At 38.4% G+C, this 20,264-nt stretch overlaps 1 protein-coding gene across 1 annotated transcript; it reads right to left on the reverse strand.

Annotated features, from left to right (window-relative positions):
- Positions 1-11,725: 11,725 nt before the first annotated feature.
- On the reverse strand, positions 11,726-12,368 carry LOC137636993 (S-antigen protein-like). Its single transcript, XM_068369312.1, has 2 exons — positions 12,365-12,368; positions 11,726-12,213 (listed from the first exon to the last, which is right to left on the reverse strand). Exons 1-2 carry the CDS (start codon positions 12,366-12,368, stop codon positions 11,726-11,728), a joined length of 492 nt encoding a protein of 163 aa, XP_068225413.1.
- Between the last annotated feature and the right edge of the window lie 7,896 nt (positions 12,369-20,264).

Below are 20,264 nucleotides of genomic sequence, written 5' to 3' on the forward strand. Positions count from 1 at the left end.
AAAATAAACTATATTGGCATTTCTTTGTTGGGGGAAAAAGGGAAAACTCCTTATTAAACATTTTAGTTTTTCATACAGTGCTTGCTCAAAGCAAGAATCAGAATTTCATCTTTGAAAGTTAAAGGGCTGGTTGCTCAGAAACTCACTTAAGGACATGAAGAAAAGTGGAACAGCTTTTGCGCTAAAGTAAATCTGTAACGGGAACAAGAATGTAGATCCGACAGAATGTACTGATAACTGTTAGTCAGCTGTAGCTATCGGGGAAACTTCAAACACTTTCTTCTTCCTTACAGCCCTTGTACATTACGATCTACCAACTAATTATCTATAATATTAAAGCAGTCAGCTGAGAGAATCGGTCTTAGGTCTGTATAACCGACGGCTGAAAACAGAGAGCTCAGTGTTCTGTCGGGTGGGTGGGCTTCCTTGCCACCTGGAACAAGTCACTTCATTCAAGTTTTTTATATCCAAGTCATTTCACTGAAAACATATTCCTATCAAAGGGTTTGTATTTGTGAAAAACAAATACCAAAGTTTACTTGACTACTTTAAATAATGAATAAACCTGATATTCTACATGATAAAGATTTATTCAAATAATTATAGAAGAAATAATGAAGTAAACTCCAATAAGTAAGGGTCAACTTAAGTTATTTCAAGGGATGGATACAGTAGATGCAATTTTTTTCTGCATTGAAACATACACTGGAGAAGCAGAAGAAACCAGAAAGGACTACACTTGATATTATTTGATTTGGAAAAAGTAAATGACCAGGTACTAAGGCAAGAAGTATGGAGAAAAATGAGAGAAAAGGCAATATCTCAAAAATTATGTTAAAGCAGTACAAGATGAGTATATAAAGGTAACCTTACAGATAAGAGCGTGGGAAGTACAGAAAAGTTTAGGGTGAGGAATAGCTCTTAGTCCCTACAATTCTGACCTTGTGGTAGACATCATAACATCAGGCGTAAGAGAAGAGATCCCTAGAGTACATCCTTTTCTCCTAATTTTATTTGGGCAAACTCAAAAGCTAGAATTATGGAACAAGCGCTTGAAGACCAAGGCATTAGATAAGCATGAAGACAGAATTTCTATGAATGATAGAAGGAAAACAGGGCACACTGATAGAGGCCTGCAGAAGCTTGTGTGTGAGTGGAACTAACAATGTGGTTTGTCTTAAACATAGGAACTTGAGCACCAAACCTATAGTTCTTAAGACTTACCTAATACCTTCCCTCACCAAGGTATTGGGGACATAAAGTATTCTTCTATTCTTAGGAGGCACAAGGGAAATGAGTCTTACTTGCAGCGAGGTGAGGTCAGCTATGCTGAGGCTTGCAGAGCTGTTTTCCCCAGACGGGAAAAGGTGAAAGGAAGAAAGGATCCAGTTATTCTTACTCATTCACCACTGACTAACCCGGGTAACCTCAGCCCTCAACCCTCTGCTACTTGTCCATCATGGAGCCTGAGGTGTATAGACCATTTGTTGTGCGACCACCGCAGGACCAATGGAAAAGGTCTCAATGTTCCGGTGGGTTACGTCTTTGCAGGTAGTGGGCCGTGAAGGTCGACTGACACTTCCACAAGCCCACTTACAGTATCTGCACCAGAGTAGTTTCTTGAAACCCAGGGACGTAGCAACGCCACTGACGTTACAAGCTCTGGGTCCTAGGATGGAGGAGGGTCTAGATTGAGAGCAAACACAATAGCCTTCCGATACTGGAGGGCAAGGGAATCCTTGTGATCCTCCTCTTGATCTTCCCTATGCGGGTCAACATTGCCGACTCACAGGGGCGAGCTGGTGTCATTCTCTTAAGGTAACACCACAGACTCCGCACTGGGTAAAACCTCAGTTGAAAGGGTCTTCGGTTACAGAACGAAGACTCGCTATCCGGAATGGGCTGCACCTAGGGTACCGCACACTTGGATTTTGAGTCTTGGCAATCAACTCAAGAACGCCGCTGAGTATTACTTCTTCCCGTCTCCTAGAGTAGGAGACATCAGAAGATGGATCATACAACTCACTAACTCTTAGTCAAAGCCCAAGTGAGTAGAAAGACTGTCTTCCATGTAAGAAAGCAATCTGTTGCCAGGCATAAAGGTTTGTAGAGAGGGTATTTCAAGGACTGAAGGACCCAAACCATGTTCTCAGGAGGAGGTTGAGATCCGACGGGGGACAAGTTATCTCAAACTTTGTATGAGTAAAGGCATCGAAGGGAGAGAACCCACTTCCACGGAATCAGTCACAAAGGACCGAATACTTCGCCTGGGAAACTGACACTGAAAAGTGTCTGAGGTGTCTAGACATCTTTTCCGCAACTCTCAGAGAGAGGTGTAGGACCATTTCTGGGCGTGAAGTCAAAGCTAAGCTACAGCTTTCGGAACTGTTGGCATGTGGCTGCTTGGACAATCGTGTCGTGAAGGAAGGTCCCTCGGAACACCGTCGGGAGCTGCAGAAGGTCAGGGAACCATTCTGCGTGATGCCATAGCGAAGCTATTGGAGTCATTGATAAGATCTTGCTTATCCTGACTTGGATGAGGACTTTCTCACCAGACCAAATGGGGGAAAAAGCATACACCTCTAAGCTGCCCCACCGATTTTGGAATACATCTTGTTCGAGGGCCTGGTGTTCCGGGACGGGGGAACGGTCGAGCGGGAGTCTGAATTTCAGGGCCAATGCGAATAAGACCAGTCGGGGGACCTCACAAAGTTAAGACTTTGTTGGCTACAAGATGGTTCAAAGACACCAGGAGCCCACTATCTGAGTGGTCCTGTTCAGATTATCTGCAAGCACATTCCTGTACCAGGAATGACTCAAGCGGATGGGGGCACCTAGCTGTCCTCTGTCCATCTGAGGCTTCCTACTGCTAGATGGTTCTCTAAGAGAGATGAATACTGGTACCTTTCTGAATCAGGCCAACAGATGAAGATGGAATAGTGCGGCATATGGCCCCACCACTCCTCTTTTGATGCATCGAAGAAAGCATCAAATCCAGAGGGGAGACGAGAAGATTGGCCTCTTTGCAGACGCTCTTGTCTGCCACACACCATCCGCGGTTTGTCCAGCGGGGGGGGGGGGAGAGATTGCATAGCAATAAACACATCTTGAGGTCATGTTGAGACGTGTAACTATTTGCACGTTCTTACAATGAAAGGGAGGAGCCTGTTCTCCCTCCAACTGCCACGAATCTAGGGGGGGTTGGCCGAATAAGACCGATGCCAAACGGTAAACCAGAGAGTGAGTACAGCTTATGTTATAGGAGCAAATCTCCATAGAGATCGCCTTACGGACAGGAGACCGGTCGGTAATCACCAAACACATCCCACAACCCCAAGAAGAGATTGAGACGTATCTTCAAACTATTGTTGGATGGCTAATAAGCATAAGTCGACTGTAGCCCGACTTAAATTTGTGTCCAGAACTCAGTTGGAGAACGTTGAAAACGTGTGTAATGGTGATTCCTCCTTTTTAGGACGAAAACGTTCGTACTTCTCCGTCTCCAATCGGTAAACTAGCATAAGTACTGAATGTTCCTTACAAGGGAACAGATATGCTTATGAGAAGTTTCCGGTCAAAGTCGTTGTAGGAGACTAAGACTTCCAATCGAAAGAAAGGAAAAAGTGCCTATAAGAAGCCAGAACGTAAATGCCGTATGTCTGGTTACAAGAAAAGAGCTAAGTAATGTACTGAAGAACCTGGTTTCAGTAAGGGATATAGCTATACTGTACAACTTAATAGAACGGAGTTCTCGTTGCAAGATATATATAGCCCTTATTGGCAGAAAGATCGCTTGCACGCATATATACTTGCACATCTGCATTAGTACATGTGTATTCTCTGCCTCCAGGAAACGTTTGCAACGGATCCGGTTGCGGGAATAGTGTATGTGCGACGAATCGCAACATTATTGCCCAAGGAATTTTTTATCGTTGACTAGCTGTAGCAAATTTTTGAATGAGAGCGCATACATTCTCAAACAAAATATACAGTTATAGAAGCGATCATTTCTCCTTTGGTTTGCCCCTCCTCTTTAGGTGAGAGGCTAGCCAGCGTTCATACACAAACAAGGATGCGTGGTTCGCTGTAGACGGGGTTTGAAACGTTCATAAACGTAATAAAAACCTGCCCATGCTGTTGCTATCGTAAGCTAACACTGCTCCTTTGGGACTAATTGCTTGAGACAATAACCCTGTAAGAATAAAATGAAAAGTTTCAGAAGTCTATCTTGTAAAACGGTAAGCAGTTGTACCCGACGTACGATGATGGGATGTGGCTGACTCAATCAAACGGTAGAACCCGAGTTTATGACAGTACCCTCACAGTTTTGTCTTGGATAGAGCGCATGCTCCGCGAAGGCTTACGGCCTTTATGAAGTTTTAACAACACCCGTTGAAGTTATGCAAAACTTCTCCGGAACAAGTGTCTCCCGAAAAGGGTGAAGTCTCGTATGTGGGGTCTGCTTCAACAAGACCAGACATAGATTGCCCTCGACCGCTTAACTGAAGGAGTTGTCATTGAACACTCTCGCTAGCAAGAAAACTACGGTCAGGCAAGGCCTGCCAGGGGAAATGAACTGGATTGTAAATAATGTTTCATTCCCCACTAGTTTCCATACCGGCAGTTGAGGGTTTCTCGAGGACGAGAAAGGATCATAAGCCCACTGCTAACCCAACCACTCGAAGAAGAGGGTGGAGGGAAGATGACGGTTGTTCGTTAGAAAACGAGAGGATCGGTGCTGGCGAGACCAGCCTAGTTGACATAGTAATCAGCTGGGAATGTATTGTGACGTAACAAGTCACGCTACGCTGAGGTTGACCATAGAGTTTTCAGAAAAAGCTCTGGATCGCTGGAACCGAGAGATTTGGCGTGACGAGAACCTATGGGTTCTGAATTTATTTTGTGAATGCCTTTCTCCCGACCCTAAAGGATCATGAATCTATTTCGCATGACCCTAAGGGATCGTTGTGACGAGAAACCCCAGAAACTCTGTCGCTGATTTTCTGATGGGATCTTCAGAAATCGTGTCATGTGAACCCACGGGGGTTCACGAGACCAGAAGCATGATCAGAACCCAAAGGAACTATGCCATATTACCTGTATGGAGACGGAAACCACTAGCCAGCAGGCATCCCTCAGGGTTTAGGAACATCGGAAGGTTTCTGAACCTTCTTGCCTCTGGGAGGCTTCCCGGCAGGCAAGAGCGGTACAGGCCTACCCTTAGGGATAGGGTCTGGGCATTGTTGCATGGGCAACTGCTGTAACTGATGCAATGGAGGCCTATGAGATTGGAGAGACTGATGGGTGTCTCTCCTTGCAGGAGAGTTACCCTTTGCAGCCAAAGAAAGGAGATGGTACTTCGTCCGAGGATGAGGTTACCGCCAAAGCGAGTTTGGTACCGTGAGGATGGCAAACCACGAGAACTCTCTCTCGACTGAGATGTAAAAACGTCAAGCGCTGGCGCTTGGAAAGCGTCGCGAGATGCAACGCAAGAAAGAGCTGGGTCCAGAGCCACAGAGGGTTGTGAACCCCGATTGCGCGCTCTGTCAGAACTCGCGTGGTGAGGAACCTCGTCGCTAACTCCTGTTGGATGGAAAACCGGACGTGGGCTGCGTGAGCCTGAGGGTTCAACAAAGCGTTGATCACGTGAGCCAAGTGAGGAAAAGAAATAAGGAAATAAACAATATGAGAAGTAATGAACATATTTTAAAAACAGTAACATTAAAACAGATATTTCATATATAAACTATATAAAGAGACAAATCAGCGTGTTCAACATAACTACATTTGCTGCAAGTTTGAACTTTACCAATTCAACTACTCAATTGGGAAGATCATTCCACAATTTGGTTACTGTATATCACTTTAGCAAAAAGCAAACTTTTCTCAAAGACCTATAACACCTATACTGTTGTTTGTCCCCTATTTTCCCTTATCAAACCACAATAAAAACAACAAATTTGAAAGTAATTTGTATTTTTCCTAGTACAGTATACAAACCTGAAGCTATTCATTTTGGGTCGATGGCAAACTCCTGTCAAAGATTTATGACACCTGTACTTTCGTTTCTCTCTTCTTTAATCAAAATAAAAAAAGTAATAACTTAACCTAATCAAAATACAATCTACAAAAAGAGACCAAGAATGTTCAGAAACTTCCTAAGAAGCAAAATTATTGAAAACCAGTTTATCCTGCAAATACCAAGTTTGAAATTGAAAGAAAACTCTCATTTCTGTTGCATATCATTTTGATGTCATCAAAATGGCCACTTACCATATATGATTTAATGAAAATTTCTTATTTATGGTCCAATTTCAATTATTTAAATCATTGTAAAGGGAATTTCATATACTGTACATAGAAAATGATCTAAACATTTTTTTTTATTTAATGAAGTTTTTGAAATAAAAAGCTTTAAAAGTATTTGTTCATGATATTTCAAGTTTAAACAATATACATTACTGTACATCATGATATCACTTTTAAAAAACAAACAAAATAATTATTCCTCTTATAATAAAGCTTCATTTTTATGTGCCCGAATGGAGTTGTGAATGAAGAAAATTCTTATAGAAGTAAAATGGAACATATGGATGATGCAAGTATACCCTAATCAGAAAAGAAAAAGGGGCTTACATTTGGTTTAAATGTTAATCTATATTTACTATGTCAGTCTCAAAGAAAAGAAACCTTGGTTGAAAATTCGAACTGTGCTGAAAAACTTGTTGACAGTTTAAAGATTCAGAGTGACTGCGATGGTGAAAATTATATGCATGTTTCTCAATATCCGAAGGATAAATCTGTCGAAGCCTTACTGAAGAGCATTGTAAAAGGGCATCTTTCTTGCTCATACTAAACTAAGCATAAATGCTGTGAACTCAGAGAAGATCTAATTACATTGGGAGAATGGTCCAGAAAATGGGAAATGCCTTTCATCTGTGGGAAACGCAAAGTTATGCACATAGGTTATAGTAACCCACAAACAGATTACTCATTGCTATCTAATGAAATACAAAGGGTAGACAAAGAGGAAGATATCAACAGTACTACATTGGATCCTTCTCTCTGGTTACGGTTCTTTTCCTTTGCCTACACATACACCGAATAGTCTGGCCTATTCTTTACAGATTCTCCTCTGTCCTCATACACCTGACAACACTATCAACAATTCTTCTTCACCCAAGGGGTTCACTACTGCACTGCAATTGTTCAGTGGCTACTTTCCTCTTGGTAAGGGTAGAAGAGACTCTATAGCTATGGTATGCAGCTCTTCTAGGAGAAGGACACTCCAAAATCAAACCATTGTTCTCTAGTCTTGGATAGTGCCATAGCCTTTGTACCATGGTCTTCCACTGTCTTGGGTTAGAGTTCTCTTACTTGAGGGTATTCTCGAGTACACTATTCAATCTAATTTCTCTTCCTCTTGTTTTGTTAAAGTTTATATAGGAAATATTTATTTTAATGTTGATACTGTTCTTAATATTTCATTTTTCCTAGTTTCCTTTCCACACTGGGCTATTTTCCCTGTTGGGGCCCCTGGGCTTATAGCATCTTGCTTTTCCAACTAGGGTTGTAGCATAGCAGATAATAATAATAATAATAATAATAATAATATTATGTAGCAAAGATTTGAAGTTTACCAAACAGAGCATAAAAGTTGAAAAGAGAGCATAGAAACTGAGAAAACACAGAGTTGTTGAGCTACGGAAAAAGGAATGCAGATGGCGCCGTCGGCGGCGCTGTGCACACACTCGAAACGGGATAGGAGAGGTACCTTATTAACGGCTCTCCTTTCATTCTCGTTTTTCGTTTTCTTGCCACTTTGACCCCTCGAAGTGTTAATTCTATTCGGGGTGTAGATTGCTATGTGGCGTGTCAAGAATACGTCCTCTGATATTATGCGATATCCCATGTTAAGTTTATTTAGGGATATTCGCTCCAGGAGTTAGAATTCTGGATACCTTAAGGTAAATTCTCTGGGAATATCATCGTAGTCAAATATACCCTAGGAAGCTACCCTAAAGGAACTTCCATCAGGACAACATGGCCTGAGCCCCAAAAAACTAATAGGTTACATAAAGAGACAATTCAAATACAGAAACAAAGACATTGTCCTGGAGCTGTGCACATCGCTAATAAAACCGCATCTAGAACAAGGAGTCCACCCTGGGCTCCAAGTATTCAGAAGGATATAGATAGATTTAAAGCAGTACAAGCTAGGGCCACCACACTAATCTCAACACTAAGACAATTAAGACATCAGCGGACAACGGAACATTTGAACTTATCTGATCTACAACCTCGACAACTATGGGGACAGCTAATAGAAACATTCAAAATTCTTGAAGGAATAACAAATGTTATAACATTAATATTACTGACTTAATACTTATCATTTTATTAATACTATAACACTGATTATTATTATTACTAATATTATCATCATCACCATCACTATTTTTTAATTTATTATCATAATACTTATCATTATTATCATTTTATTATTACTATAACACTGATTATTATTTTCATTACTATTATTATCATCATTACCTTCACTATTATTGTATTATTATAATTTTACTAGAATTTTTCTATTATTATACACTATTACAATATTATTATTAGTAGTATACACTATAACCTAATAACATTATTCTATCATTATTATTATTATTACTATTAGACTAAACACTATAATAGCATTATTTTATTATTCTTTATTATTATTATTATCATTAGTATTATTTTATGATCATTAGTATCATACACTGTAGGTACATTATGAATACGATTATATTTCACAGATTATCATGACACAAATATCTACCTTTTCATTATTTACACAGGGACAACTCTTTACTTTACATCCTCCATCTCGAACAAACGCTGACAGACCAAGTGTTGATGCCTTTGTATAAAGAAGGACAGGGACACATGCCTAAAACACTGTCTAGCCTAAACTTCTTCCCCTTAACCTAAAAGACGTGTCCTCACCTAACGGCCTGAGACTCGACTCCTTACTTTACATCCTTCATGTCCAACAAACGTCGACAGACCATGTGTTTTGTTGGAGCCTTTGTATAACCAAGGACAGGGACACGTGCCTAGATCATCATCTAGCCTAGACTTCCTCTCCTTAACCTAAAAGACGTGTCCTCACCTAACGGCCTGAGACTTAACTCCTTACTTTACATCCTTCATGACAAACAAATGCCGACAGACCATGTGTTTTGTTGGAGACTTTGTATAACCAAGGACAGGGACACGTGCCTAGATCACCATCTAGCCTAAACTTCCTCTCCTTAACCTAAAAAATGTGTCATTACCTGACGGCCTGACACTCAACTCTTTACCTTACATCCTTCATGACAAACAAATGCCGACAGACCATGTGTTTTGTTGGAGCCTTTGTATAACCAAGGACATGGGCCACATGCCTAGATCACCATCTAGCCTAAACTTCCTCCCCTTAACCTAAAAAATGCGTCTTTACCTGACGGCCTGAGACCCACCTAGACAGCCGTAATCTTAGCAATGGGGTTGAAAATGGGGGAGTTATGCACTGATTCTCATAGACAGTGCAAAAATATGGTAGACACTACAGTAATACCAAAAATACAACCGCTTGTGTGAAGAAAGGTAACACTATATATTTCGTAAATCCTAAAACTAGTTTCATGTTACCTTCTTTCAGACCAAAACTAGAGGGGCAGACCTTCACCTATGCAGCTTATTTCTCAACCTTTTGCTCGACCTTGACCTTTAACCCTAACATGTATTAATTGGCAAGGATTTTCATACACTTAAATATGAACCAAGTTTGAAGCTGTGACAACGATTTCTAAACTTGAGGCTGATTACGTGAAATGGACATTTAACTTCGCCTTGATTTTCGACCCTGACCTTCCAAAATTTAATCCTTTCCAGCTTTTTACATAACACTTAATCCCTGCAAGTTTCATTACTCCAAGATTAAAATTGTTTCCAGGAAGATGTTCAGAAACAAACGCACACAAACAGGGGCAAAAACATAACCTCCTTCCACCTTCGTTGGCGGAGGTAATAAACAACTACTTGCCCATAAACAAAACTGATTTGCTAAGTAATAAGACATAATAATAACACGTTTTATTAATATAATAACCTTGAACTTCCGGTCTACCGGTTGTCAATGGGGCCCTGTGACTACCAAGTACCAACTTACCTTTGGATTTTCACTCGATATTTCGTACCCATGGCCACAATTTATATTTTAATGGTATTATTACATAAATATAATCATTATCAAGCACCCAACATTTCTATACTTCATAATTTACCTCAGTCAATGCTAAATTGCGTCCAGAAAATTGTAATCCAAATGTCCGAGAAGTTTATCAATCACTGGGTTTCGAACTGTAAACAAATCTGCGCAAAACAGCAAAAGTGCGTACTGCGCTTCACGTGTTTCCTTATAATATAAACAAACACAGTGGTGCCAAATCTCAAATATAAACACAGTGGTGCCAAATCTCACATAGTCAGATTATGCGAAACTAAAAAGTTAACAATACCTGGTTCAAATTATTACTGTATTATTATTATTATTATTATTATTATTATTATTATTATTATTATTAATATTATTATTATTATTGTGGCATTTGTTTACAAGAGCGTGCTCTCCATTCATTTCAAAATTGTGCAGTCCTGCAAGCTCTCCTCTTCTTGTACAGTAATTAGGGTTTTTAAATGGGGGAAAGCAAAAAATGGCAAGATATGTTGAGCAAGGGGGGAGGGGTTATAAAAACACTAGCTTGGTTTCCTCACTAAACGACCTGGAACTAACATCATCAACATAATCAACCTAACAGAAGTTCGTGATGACAACGTACATAAACAGATTATTATTACTAGCCAGGCTACAATCTTAGTTAGAAAAAAGCAGGATGTTATATGCCCAAGGGCCCCTACAGGGAAAAAAAGTCTGGTGAGGAAAGAAAGTAAATAAACTACAAAGCAGTAATGGAAAAATTTAAATAGAATGTGTTAAAACAGTATGAACATTATGATAAATCTTTCATATACAAACTATAAAAACTTCAAAAAACAAGAGGAAGAGATAGAATAGTACGCCCGAGTGTACCCTCAAGCAAGAGAACTCTAATCCAAGACATTGGAAAACCATGGTAAGGAGGCTATGACCCTATCCAAGGTTAAAGAACAATGGTTTGATTTTGGAGTGTCCTCCTTGAAGAGGTGTTTACCATAGTTAAAGTGTTTCTTCTAATCTCATCAGTAGCTACTGAACAATTCTAGCGAGAGTTACTCCTTGGGTGAAGAAGAATATAGGGTTCTTTGGTGGTCGCTAACACTGGCCCAACTAATAAAGGATTAATACGTAATTGGAGGAAAATTATAAAATTTAAATAAAATAGTCAAATATTTAAGTAAAGGTCCCTTAACGTTAGGAAATATAATGAACAAACTGGTTGGTATAACAATAGAAATTACTGTATTAAAACCATAATCTTCTACTGTGATTTCTGCTAAATCTAGAAAAGAAGCACTAAAAGCAGCAGTGGGATTCAACCGGTTCGCTAGAACCGTCTCATGGGATTTCTTGAGTTCGGCGAACCGGCTACCAAGTGTTGCCAAGTAAGCAGATACTGATTTCATCATGAAATAAGTATCGATTATTTTACTTACAAAATTCTCACGACCCTGTGGAGGCTGAGGTTCCTCAAATTGTACAGAAAGCTACAAGTATTATCAATGCTATTTCTGTGAGTTTTGCAGAAGCTGAAAGAGGGTTTTCTGAGAGCTTTGCAGAAGCTGAAAGAGGGTTTTCTGTGAGTTTTGCAGAAGCTGAAAGAGGGTTTTCTGTGAGTTTTACAGAAGCTGAAAGAGGGTTTTCTGTGAGTTTTGCAGAAGCTGAAAGAGGGTTTTCTGTGAGTTTTGCAGAAGCTGAAAGAGGGTTTTCTGAGAGCTTTGCAGAAGCTGAAAGAGGGTTTTCTGTGAGTTTTGCAGAAGCTGAAAGAGGGTTTTCTGTGAGTTTTACAGAAGCTGAAAGAGGGTTTTCTGTGAGTTTTGCAGAAGCTGAAAGAGGGTTTTCTGTGAGTTTTGCAGAAGCTGAAAGAGGGTTTTCTGTGAGTTTTGCAGAAACTGAAAGAGGGTTTTCTGTGAGTTTTGCAGAAACTGAAAGAGGGTTTTCTGTGAGTTTTGCAGAAGCTGAAAGAGGGTTTTCAAGAATGGATATAAAATATTTCGATAAAAAGAGTCACCTTACTGTTGAGAATGTAGCTAATCTTATGATAATTAATCTAAATGGTCTCCCATTTAGCTCAAGCTCGACATTTTCTTGTATTTTCTGTAACCTCACCCATCTTTGTAAGCCAGGTTTGAGGGGAGCAATATATATCTACCTATTGAGTTATCAGCAGCCATTGCCTACCCCTCCCTGGTCCTTACTTGTTGGACATGAATCTTAGGCTTGTTGTTGTTGTTATTGTGGTATTGAAGCCAACATTTCCTGTTGGCACGGGCCTTTCCCTTGTTCGACCCGTAGGTGATCTGAAAAATTTAGAAGGTCAGTTGTTAAACAAGAGGAAATTTGAAAAGTTTTTAGTTGTAGAGACAGATGTGAACAGAGGAAAGTTGATGGTGGTAGTGGAAGGGGGCCTATCATGTCTCGGATAGTGGTAGTTTGAAGGATTGTAGGGCCTTTGTAATGTAGAGTCATATTTCAGATAGGGTTGTCCAACCCTTTACTCCCTAGGGTCCCTGCTGAGTATTTTAGTAGTAGAAAAGGTTATGGAAAAATGCAGATGATGATGTGTATAGGGCCTTACAGTGAGGGGATGAGATGAATTTTGATGAGTTTTTCAGAGGTTACATTACCTCGATGGACGTAGGTTTGAAAGCAACTGTCTGTGGATTTCTAAATTCTCAACAATTGCTTTTACCAGTTTGGCTGTAGTTTGCATGACGTCTTGTGAGTTAACGTCTGCTTGTAGGTTACTCCTCAGTTGCGTTGTCACCCTACATTCTAGCAGGTAGTGCAGGAGGGCCTGTCGTGGTGTCTCTTCACAGTGTTCACATGGTCTTACACTGTTTTCTAAACTCTCCCAGCATGCTTTGTATCCCAGCCTGGGTCTGTGAATACTTACAACCAGTCCTCTTGGTGTGTGTCTGTCAATGTGGGTGAAGGGGGCACCATATCTGTGGCCCACTTGTACCATTTGGTAGAAGGAGAACTATTTTCTATAGACTTGTGTAGGTCTTTGATCATATTTTATGTGAGCTATGGCTTCATTTTATTTTTTATTTGTTGAAGTGCAGGCTGTATGTGCACCTGTACCCTGTCTCATCTGCTTCCTCATTCCCTGGTATTCCAATATGGATGGGACTCCAGTTGAGGGTTGAAGGTCTGCTTTTTTCATTGTGCTGATGTAGTAGTAGTGACTTGATATCAGCTAGTAGCCTAGCGCCTTGTTTTCTTTATTTTTTTGCTTGTTGCAAGGCTTGCCTTGAGGATCTTGAGTTAGTATGAATGACTACAGGTCCTTCTTCGTTTTAAATAGAGTATTTTTTGTGCTTGCTTCATTGCAACAAGCTCTGTCTGCATGGTGGAGGCATTGTTGGAGGTTCTCAAGCAAGCCGCAAAGTTCTTGGAGTATACTGTAGCTCCTATTGTCTGAATTCTAGGATCCACAGTGCCATCTGTGTAGTAGGTCTGTGCCCCTGCAATTTCTGTGCTCACTATTGCCTCCTGGGCTGCAGTTCTTAGCTCCTTTATTGTGCAGTCTTCTTTTGTTTTTGGAAGTTTTGTATATCTAAAAGACGCCACTTCCTTTTTCCAAGGTGGGATGTGCTGTGTACCTTCAGTTGCAGAATTAATTCAGCTATTACCAGGCTCTTTAGATTATCACTGTGATCCTTGCCATAGGAGCTTGGGGTCTGGATCTGAATCTTGGGCGCTGATCATATATATATATGGCCAAGTCTCTGGGTCATTGTACTGCACTTTGCCTCCGCTATTCACGAGTTACCTTTAAGTCAATCATATACTTGTACTTTACCAAAACTCAAAATTAAATGTACTATAAGCCTTAAAAGATATTTTTAATAATATCATTTAGTATTTAAGGAAGATATACGAGTAAAGTATAAATTATATCGCCATAGTTGCATTAAGAACATAGTTACCCAATGTAATTACGTTTAGTGAAAGAAAACGATCTATTACGTTTTAAAAGAAAACGTTTTAAGGGAAACTATTATATTTTAATAGATCTACAAAATTGATTTTAAAGTCTATTTTTTAAAGACTATTTAACAAATTTCTCGATTTAATAGCGAATATGAATAAGATCTAAATTGGTAATTTTGTATATTATTCCATACTGTGATTTCGCACAAGAAATATATGATTTCCTATAGCAAATAACGTGATTTAACCGATTTTGATGATAATTTCAATCGCAAACAAACAGATCAACCAATTCGGTTAGTTGTAAGTTGACGAATTGGTTGTGATGTTATTACGGATGAAATGAATGAGAAAATCAGTTAAACCACGATATCTACTATAGGAAATCATATATTTCCTGTGCGAAATCACACAATGAAATACAATACAAATGAACCATATAAATATTAACACTGCTGACATATATACTGAGTTAAAATATTTAAACAACAGATGTGCGGGGACGATAACATTAGCAACGTTACCAATGGTTGACAGAACTACCAACGTTGACGAATGGTACACAGTATTACCAACGGCATGATGTCATTTCTAGAGATAGAAATGCTAAATATTTCCATACGTAAACTAAATAATATTTCCATATAACTATCAAACAATAAATAAAAAGTACCAAAAGGCCACAGAACCTAACAAACCCACCTAACCTTGCCTAGAAGTACCCCGGTCACAAAACACGTATAATGGCTATTGAGGAATGACTTACTTTTATGAAGAAAACGTCGAAGTATTCGGTAACCTGGGAACAGAAACTTCTCTAATCGACACTAGTTTTCGAAGATATGTCGATACCATCCATGAGGGTCTCATGGTCCGAATGTTTATGCAAAAAGTGGATGGCACATATTAGCTTTCATGGGGGTAGACGACTATTGTCCAAAAAAGTACCTTTATAGGCAGTAAAGGTATAACCACAACGGCGTTTCTTCTTAGTTTTACGAATGATGGATGAAATAGCAAGAAAACACGTGATTGACTTGCCTATAAGATAAAACAAAACGACTCTATAACTTGCTCCATCGCAATATACGAAAAAAAACCGCACTTGTAATGAACACCTCACCTGCTCAAAGGTTACAACGGGAAAGGCATTTGAACAAAGGCTATCATAAGTTAACAACAGCCCAATGCCCATAAACTAGAGGAACCTTCTCGCCTTATCCATTTTATACCGGGAAATATCTGCTGTCTCATTGGCTGGTTGTGTGTGACGTCAGACCCTCGTATTTAGAAATGAAGGTTACGTAGAAGGCCTAGGAGTGAAAAACCTATACGTATTTTAGATTTAGTAGAGCTTGAAAAAATAAATTTTACAAAAAATGGTATTATTAATACTATTGATTATAAAATAAAATGAATAAAGAATCTTATTAAAGGCCGTAAATTAGATAAATAAGTTGTATTCGAAGGAGTAATTGACTAACTTTATGGCTACGATGATATATGTGTGTGTGTTCGTTTGTGTGTAAAGCCATAGAAAAACCTATACGTATTTTAGATTAATTAGACTTAAAAAATATAATTTTACAAAAAAATAATCTTGATAATACTATTAATTTCATAATAAAATGAATAAGAAATCTTAATAAAGGTCATAAGTTAGATAAATAAGTCATATTCGAAGGAATAATTGACTAACTTTATGGCTACGATGTTTCACGCGTGTGTTCGTTTGTGCGTGAAACGAAGGTGATAACCAATCACAGCTGAGGAAGATATAGCCAATCAGAGGACTCGAATGTACCACCAAGAGTAACGGCATCTTATGAGTTGCTGTTGAAGAATCCTGCCCAATTACCCGTAAATTGACATTAAAACGCTTATGAAAACAAAATAGGATGAAAAAAAACGTCATTAACTAGAGCGTTTGACCGAAATAGCTCCCGTGAATCTGACTTTTTCGTCAACAGCAGCTCATAAGTCGGAGGAACCCTCTCGCCTTATGCATTTTTAGCGGGAAATATCTGTCGTCTCATTGGCTGATATGTCCTCTGCTGTGATTGGTGGTTGTATGTGACGTCAGGCAATAGTATTTTATGAATGAATTAGATTCGGTAGGCGTGAAATACCTATATGCATTGCAGATAAATTAGGTCTTATAAATTATGTTTTTTCATAAAACCAAACTAATGATAGAATTAATTTACTATACAAATAGATAATGAATCTTGTTCAATTGCTTAAGCTGAATAAATACGTATTTTTTAAGGAATAATTTATCTACGATTTGGCTACGATGTTACCTAAGGGTAAAAAAAACTATACGTATTTTAGATTAATTAGAGCTTCAAAAATTAAATTTTACAAAAAATAACCTTAGTCATATTATTACTTTTTGAATAAAATAAATAAAAAATCTTAATAAAGGTCGTAAGTTAGATAAATAAGTCATATTCGAAGGAATAATTGACTAACTTTATGGCTACGATGTTTCATGCGTGTGTTCGTTTGTGCGTGAAACGAAGGTGATAACCAATCACAGCTGAGGAAGATATAGCCAATCAGAGGACTGGAATGTACCACCAAGAGTAACGGGGACTTATGAGTTGCTGTTGGAGGAACCTGCCCAAATACCCGTAAATTTACATTAAAACGCTTATGAAAACAAAATAGGATGAAAAAAACGTCATTATCTAGAGCGTTTGTTTACCCGAAATTGCTCCCGTGATGCTGACTTTTTTGTCAACAGCAGCTCATAAGTCAGAGGAACCCTCTCGCCTTATGCATTTTTAGCGGGAAATATCTGTTGTCTCATTGGCTGATACGTTCTCTGTTGTGATTGGTTGTAGTATGTGACGTCAGGCAATAGTATTTTATGAATGGGTTCGTCTCGGTAGGAGTGAAGTATCTATACGTATTGTAGATAAATTAGGACTGATAAATTATAGTTTATAGTAAAAATGAACTTTTAATATAATTTATTTACTAGTATAATAGATAAAAAATCTTGTTCGATTGCTTAAGCTGAATAAATACGTCTTTTTTGAAGAAATAATCAACTAGGTTTTGGCTACGACGTTTAACGTGTATGTGGGAATTTGTAAACAAAGGTGACAACCAATCACAGCTGAGAAGATACAGCCAATCAGAGGGCTGGAATACCCCGCCAAGAGGGCGTTCCTGCGATTTATGAGTTGTTATTTGAGAAACCAGTTACTTATTACATTAAAAAGCTCAAAAGCTTTACCTCTATTTATTTGTTAACCATAAACCAGAGGAACGGTCTCACCTTATCTGTACATTTAGCGGAAAATATCTGTTGAGTCAATGGTTGATTCGTCCTCTGTTGTGATTGATGGTTGTAAGTGACGTCACTAATCATATTTATGAATGAAATTACGTAGGAGGCATAGGAGGGAATACCTATACGGATATCAGATGAATTATGACTTAGAAAATTAGATTTTACAAAAAATAACCTTAAAAAATGTAGTACTTCTTTAAATAAACAAATAAAGGCTCGTATTAAGGGCCGTAAGTTAAACAAATACGTCAAATTCGAAAGAATAATAGACTGTGTTTCTGGCTACGATGTCTAGTCACGAGAGGCGGGGCTGAAGATTTATTGTTTTTTTTTTTTTTCGGGAAATTAGAGATGTATTTCAACAAAGTATATAGATATAGTCCTTATAAGATGTTTATATAACATAATCTATCAAAAGGATACATTTTAGAGACTAAATATGTGTTTTTATTAAGAAAATACGTTTTAGTGACGTCATGAACAGTAGGTTGCATTTTACAGATTGCTTAAATGACTGAATAATTTTGTTTGCTGGTTTGAAGTGTTGAAAATCGCTTATGAGGAATATTCAATAGATGATATTATTATAAATAGCTTATATAGTGAAGGAACTACCCAACTTTAATTCGTATTTTGTAGAATTTCAAGTAAACTTTCATTATTTAAAGGAATAAATGACTGTTTTGGTTATGGTGTTTGTGTGTACGGCTGTAGAGTGTAGTATGGAATTTAAGCAAACATTAAACAGATGATGAAAAACGTAGATTAACTTATGATCTGAAAAATATTTCAGCTGGTGTTGTAATATTGACATTAGAAGCCTATAATTTGATATTCAAATAACTTATATAGTTAGATTAGTGTGAACTAATAAGGTTAACATTTTCTAATAACTAGAGGGAGCTCTAAAATTTAGGAGTAAAAATTAGCTGGATTTCTTTTTAAGAAACTCAAAACTTGTAGAGATTAATATCTCTCTTATACATAGTAAAAAATCTCGCTCAACGAGCTGTTTAAACTCTGTATAACTGATTATCTTTGTGTGGTATGGATGGGGTGTTTTGGGGCAACATATGGATCTACTGGTCTTACACAAGGTAAGGCAATCTATACAGACAGACAGACAGATCTACTTGCTGAGTCATCAACAGCCATTGCTTGACCCTCTCTGGTCCTAACTTGAGAGAAGAGGGGGCTTAGTGCTCATCATATGTATATAGGATCAGCCTCTAAGGCATTGTCCTCCTAGAGTGTTGTCGTTTTACCTTGTCTCAGTCATTCTTTAAAGAGAAAGTTATAAACACTAAAGAATCCTTGAAACATGAGTTTAATATGCAAATATATTTTGACTTGTTACTGAAATCTCCAGCAATTCAAGTTTAGATCTAGTCCATGATAATAATACTATAAGTGAAGCTACTCACAGGTCTGGTAATTGCTTGGACCTAGTATGCACTGACTCCCCAGGCATTGTTACAAGTGAGGTTGGTTTTCCAGTCGGGACATCTGATTATGCCTTGGTTTTATTAGTAGTGAAGACTGAGCAGCCTGTCCCTGATGTATCATACTCTTGTAAAATTTATATGAAATCCCAAGCAGACTGGAATAGGATTTTGCATGATCTTTTGTGCTTGAATTGGTCACAATTATATAGTACTGTTGATTCTGTTGTCCCTTTGAATGAGAATCTAGTCAACATAATTGACAGGTGTGTCCCTTCTCGTGTACTAAGGTACCAAGTGAAGGACAAACTGTGGCTCAGTGATGATTGTAGACGGGCTTATTTGGGGAAGCAGGAGGCCTATCATCTTTGGAAGGGTAACAGATCAGATTTGACCTGGAATAAGTATACTCAGCTTACATCTTTTGCTCAGAGAGTTTATGCTTCAACTGAAAAGGAATACAATTTAACCATAAAAGAAACCCTTTCTGGTACAACTCAGGAACATAAATGGTGGTCTACCCTTAAATCTGCACTCTTTGGTGTAGATGCAACTTAAACCAGATGGCTGTTACTCTGTCCAAAGGAAAAAGCAACCCTTTTGGCTGATGCTTTTTATAGTAAACAGAGTAATGAAAAACTTGAACTTCCTCATTCCTGTTTTCCTGAGGCTAAACTAACTAGTTTAGCTTTTCTATCTCGTGAAATTAAAGCTCTGTTGATGGACCTTGATGCTTATAGAGTTGTAGACCCAAATGGTATTTTTCCTTTTTTTTTTTTTATAAAGACTGCAGATTTCTTAGCTCCAAAGTTATCTGTTATTTTGCACAGGTTAGCAAAAAGAGCTTTTAGCACTTGTTGGAGAATTAGTAATATTACTCTATGTAAATGTGAGCTCAAGTCTTACTGATTACCGCCCAATTTCCATAACTCCCATATCTAAAGTTTTTGAATGTCTTCTGGTAAAACGTCTTAATAGGTTTGTTGAAGGTAATCATCTATTCCCTAGTCTGCAATTTGGTTTTCGTAAAGGCCTTGGAGCATGTGATGCCCTTCTTACAATCTCCAATGCTGTACAGAAATCCCTTGATTGTGGTCAGGAAGTTCGTATGATTGGCCTTGATTTTAGTGCTGCCTTTGACCGTGTTAATCATGAGGCCCTTGTTTTCAAACTGAAACAGTTGGGAGTGGGTGGGTCGTTTCTTATCATTATTATTGATTTTTTAAGTAATAGATCTCAAAGTTGTTGTTGATGGGCACCATAGTGAGTATAGGAATGTGATATCCAGTGTTCCACAGGGTAGTGTTCTTGGCCCATTACTTTT

This window comes from Palaemon carinicauda, unplaced genomic scaffold (assembly GCF_036898095.1).
Source record: "Palaemon carinicauda isolate YSFRI2023 unplaced genomic scaffold, ASM3689809v2 scaffold48, whole genome shotgun sequence".
Classification (NCBI taxonomy): domain Eukaryota; kingdom Metazoa; phylum Arthropoda; class Malacostraca; order Decapoda; family Palaemonidae; genus Palaemon; species Palaemon carinicauda.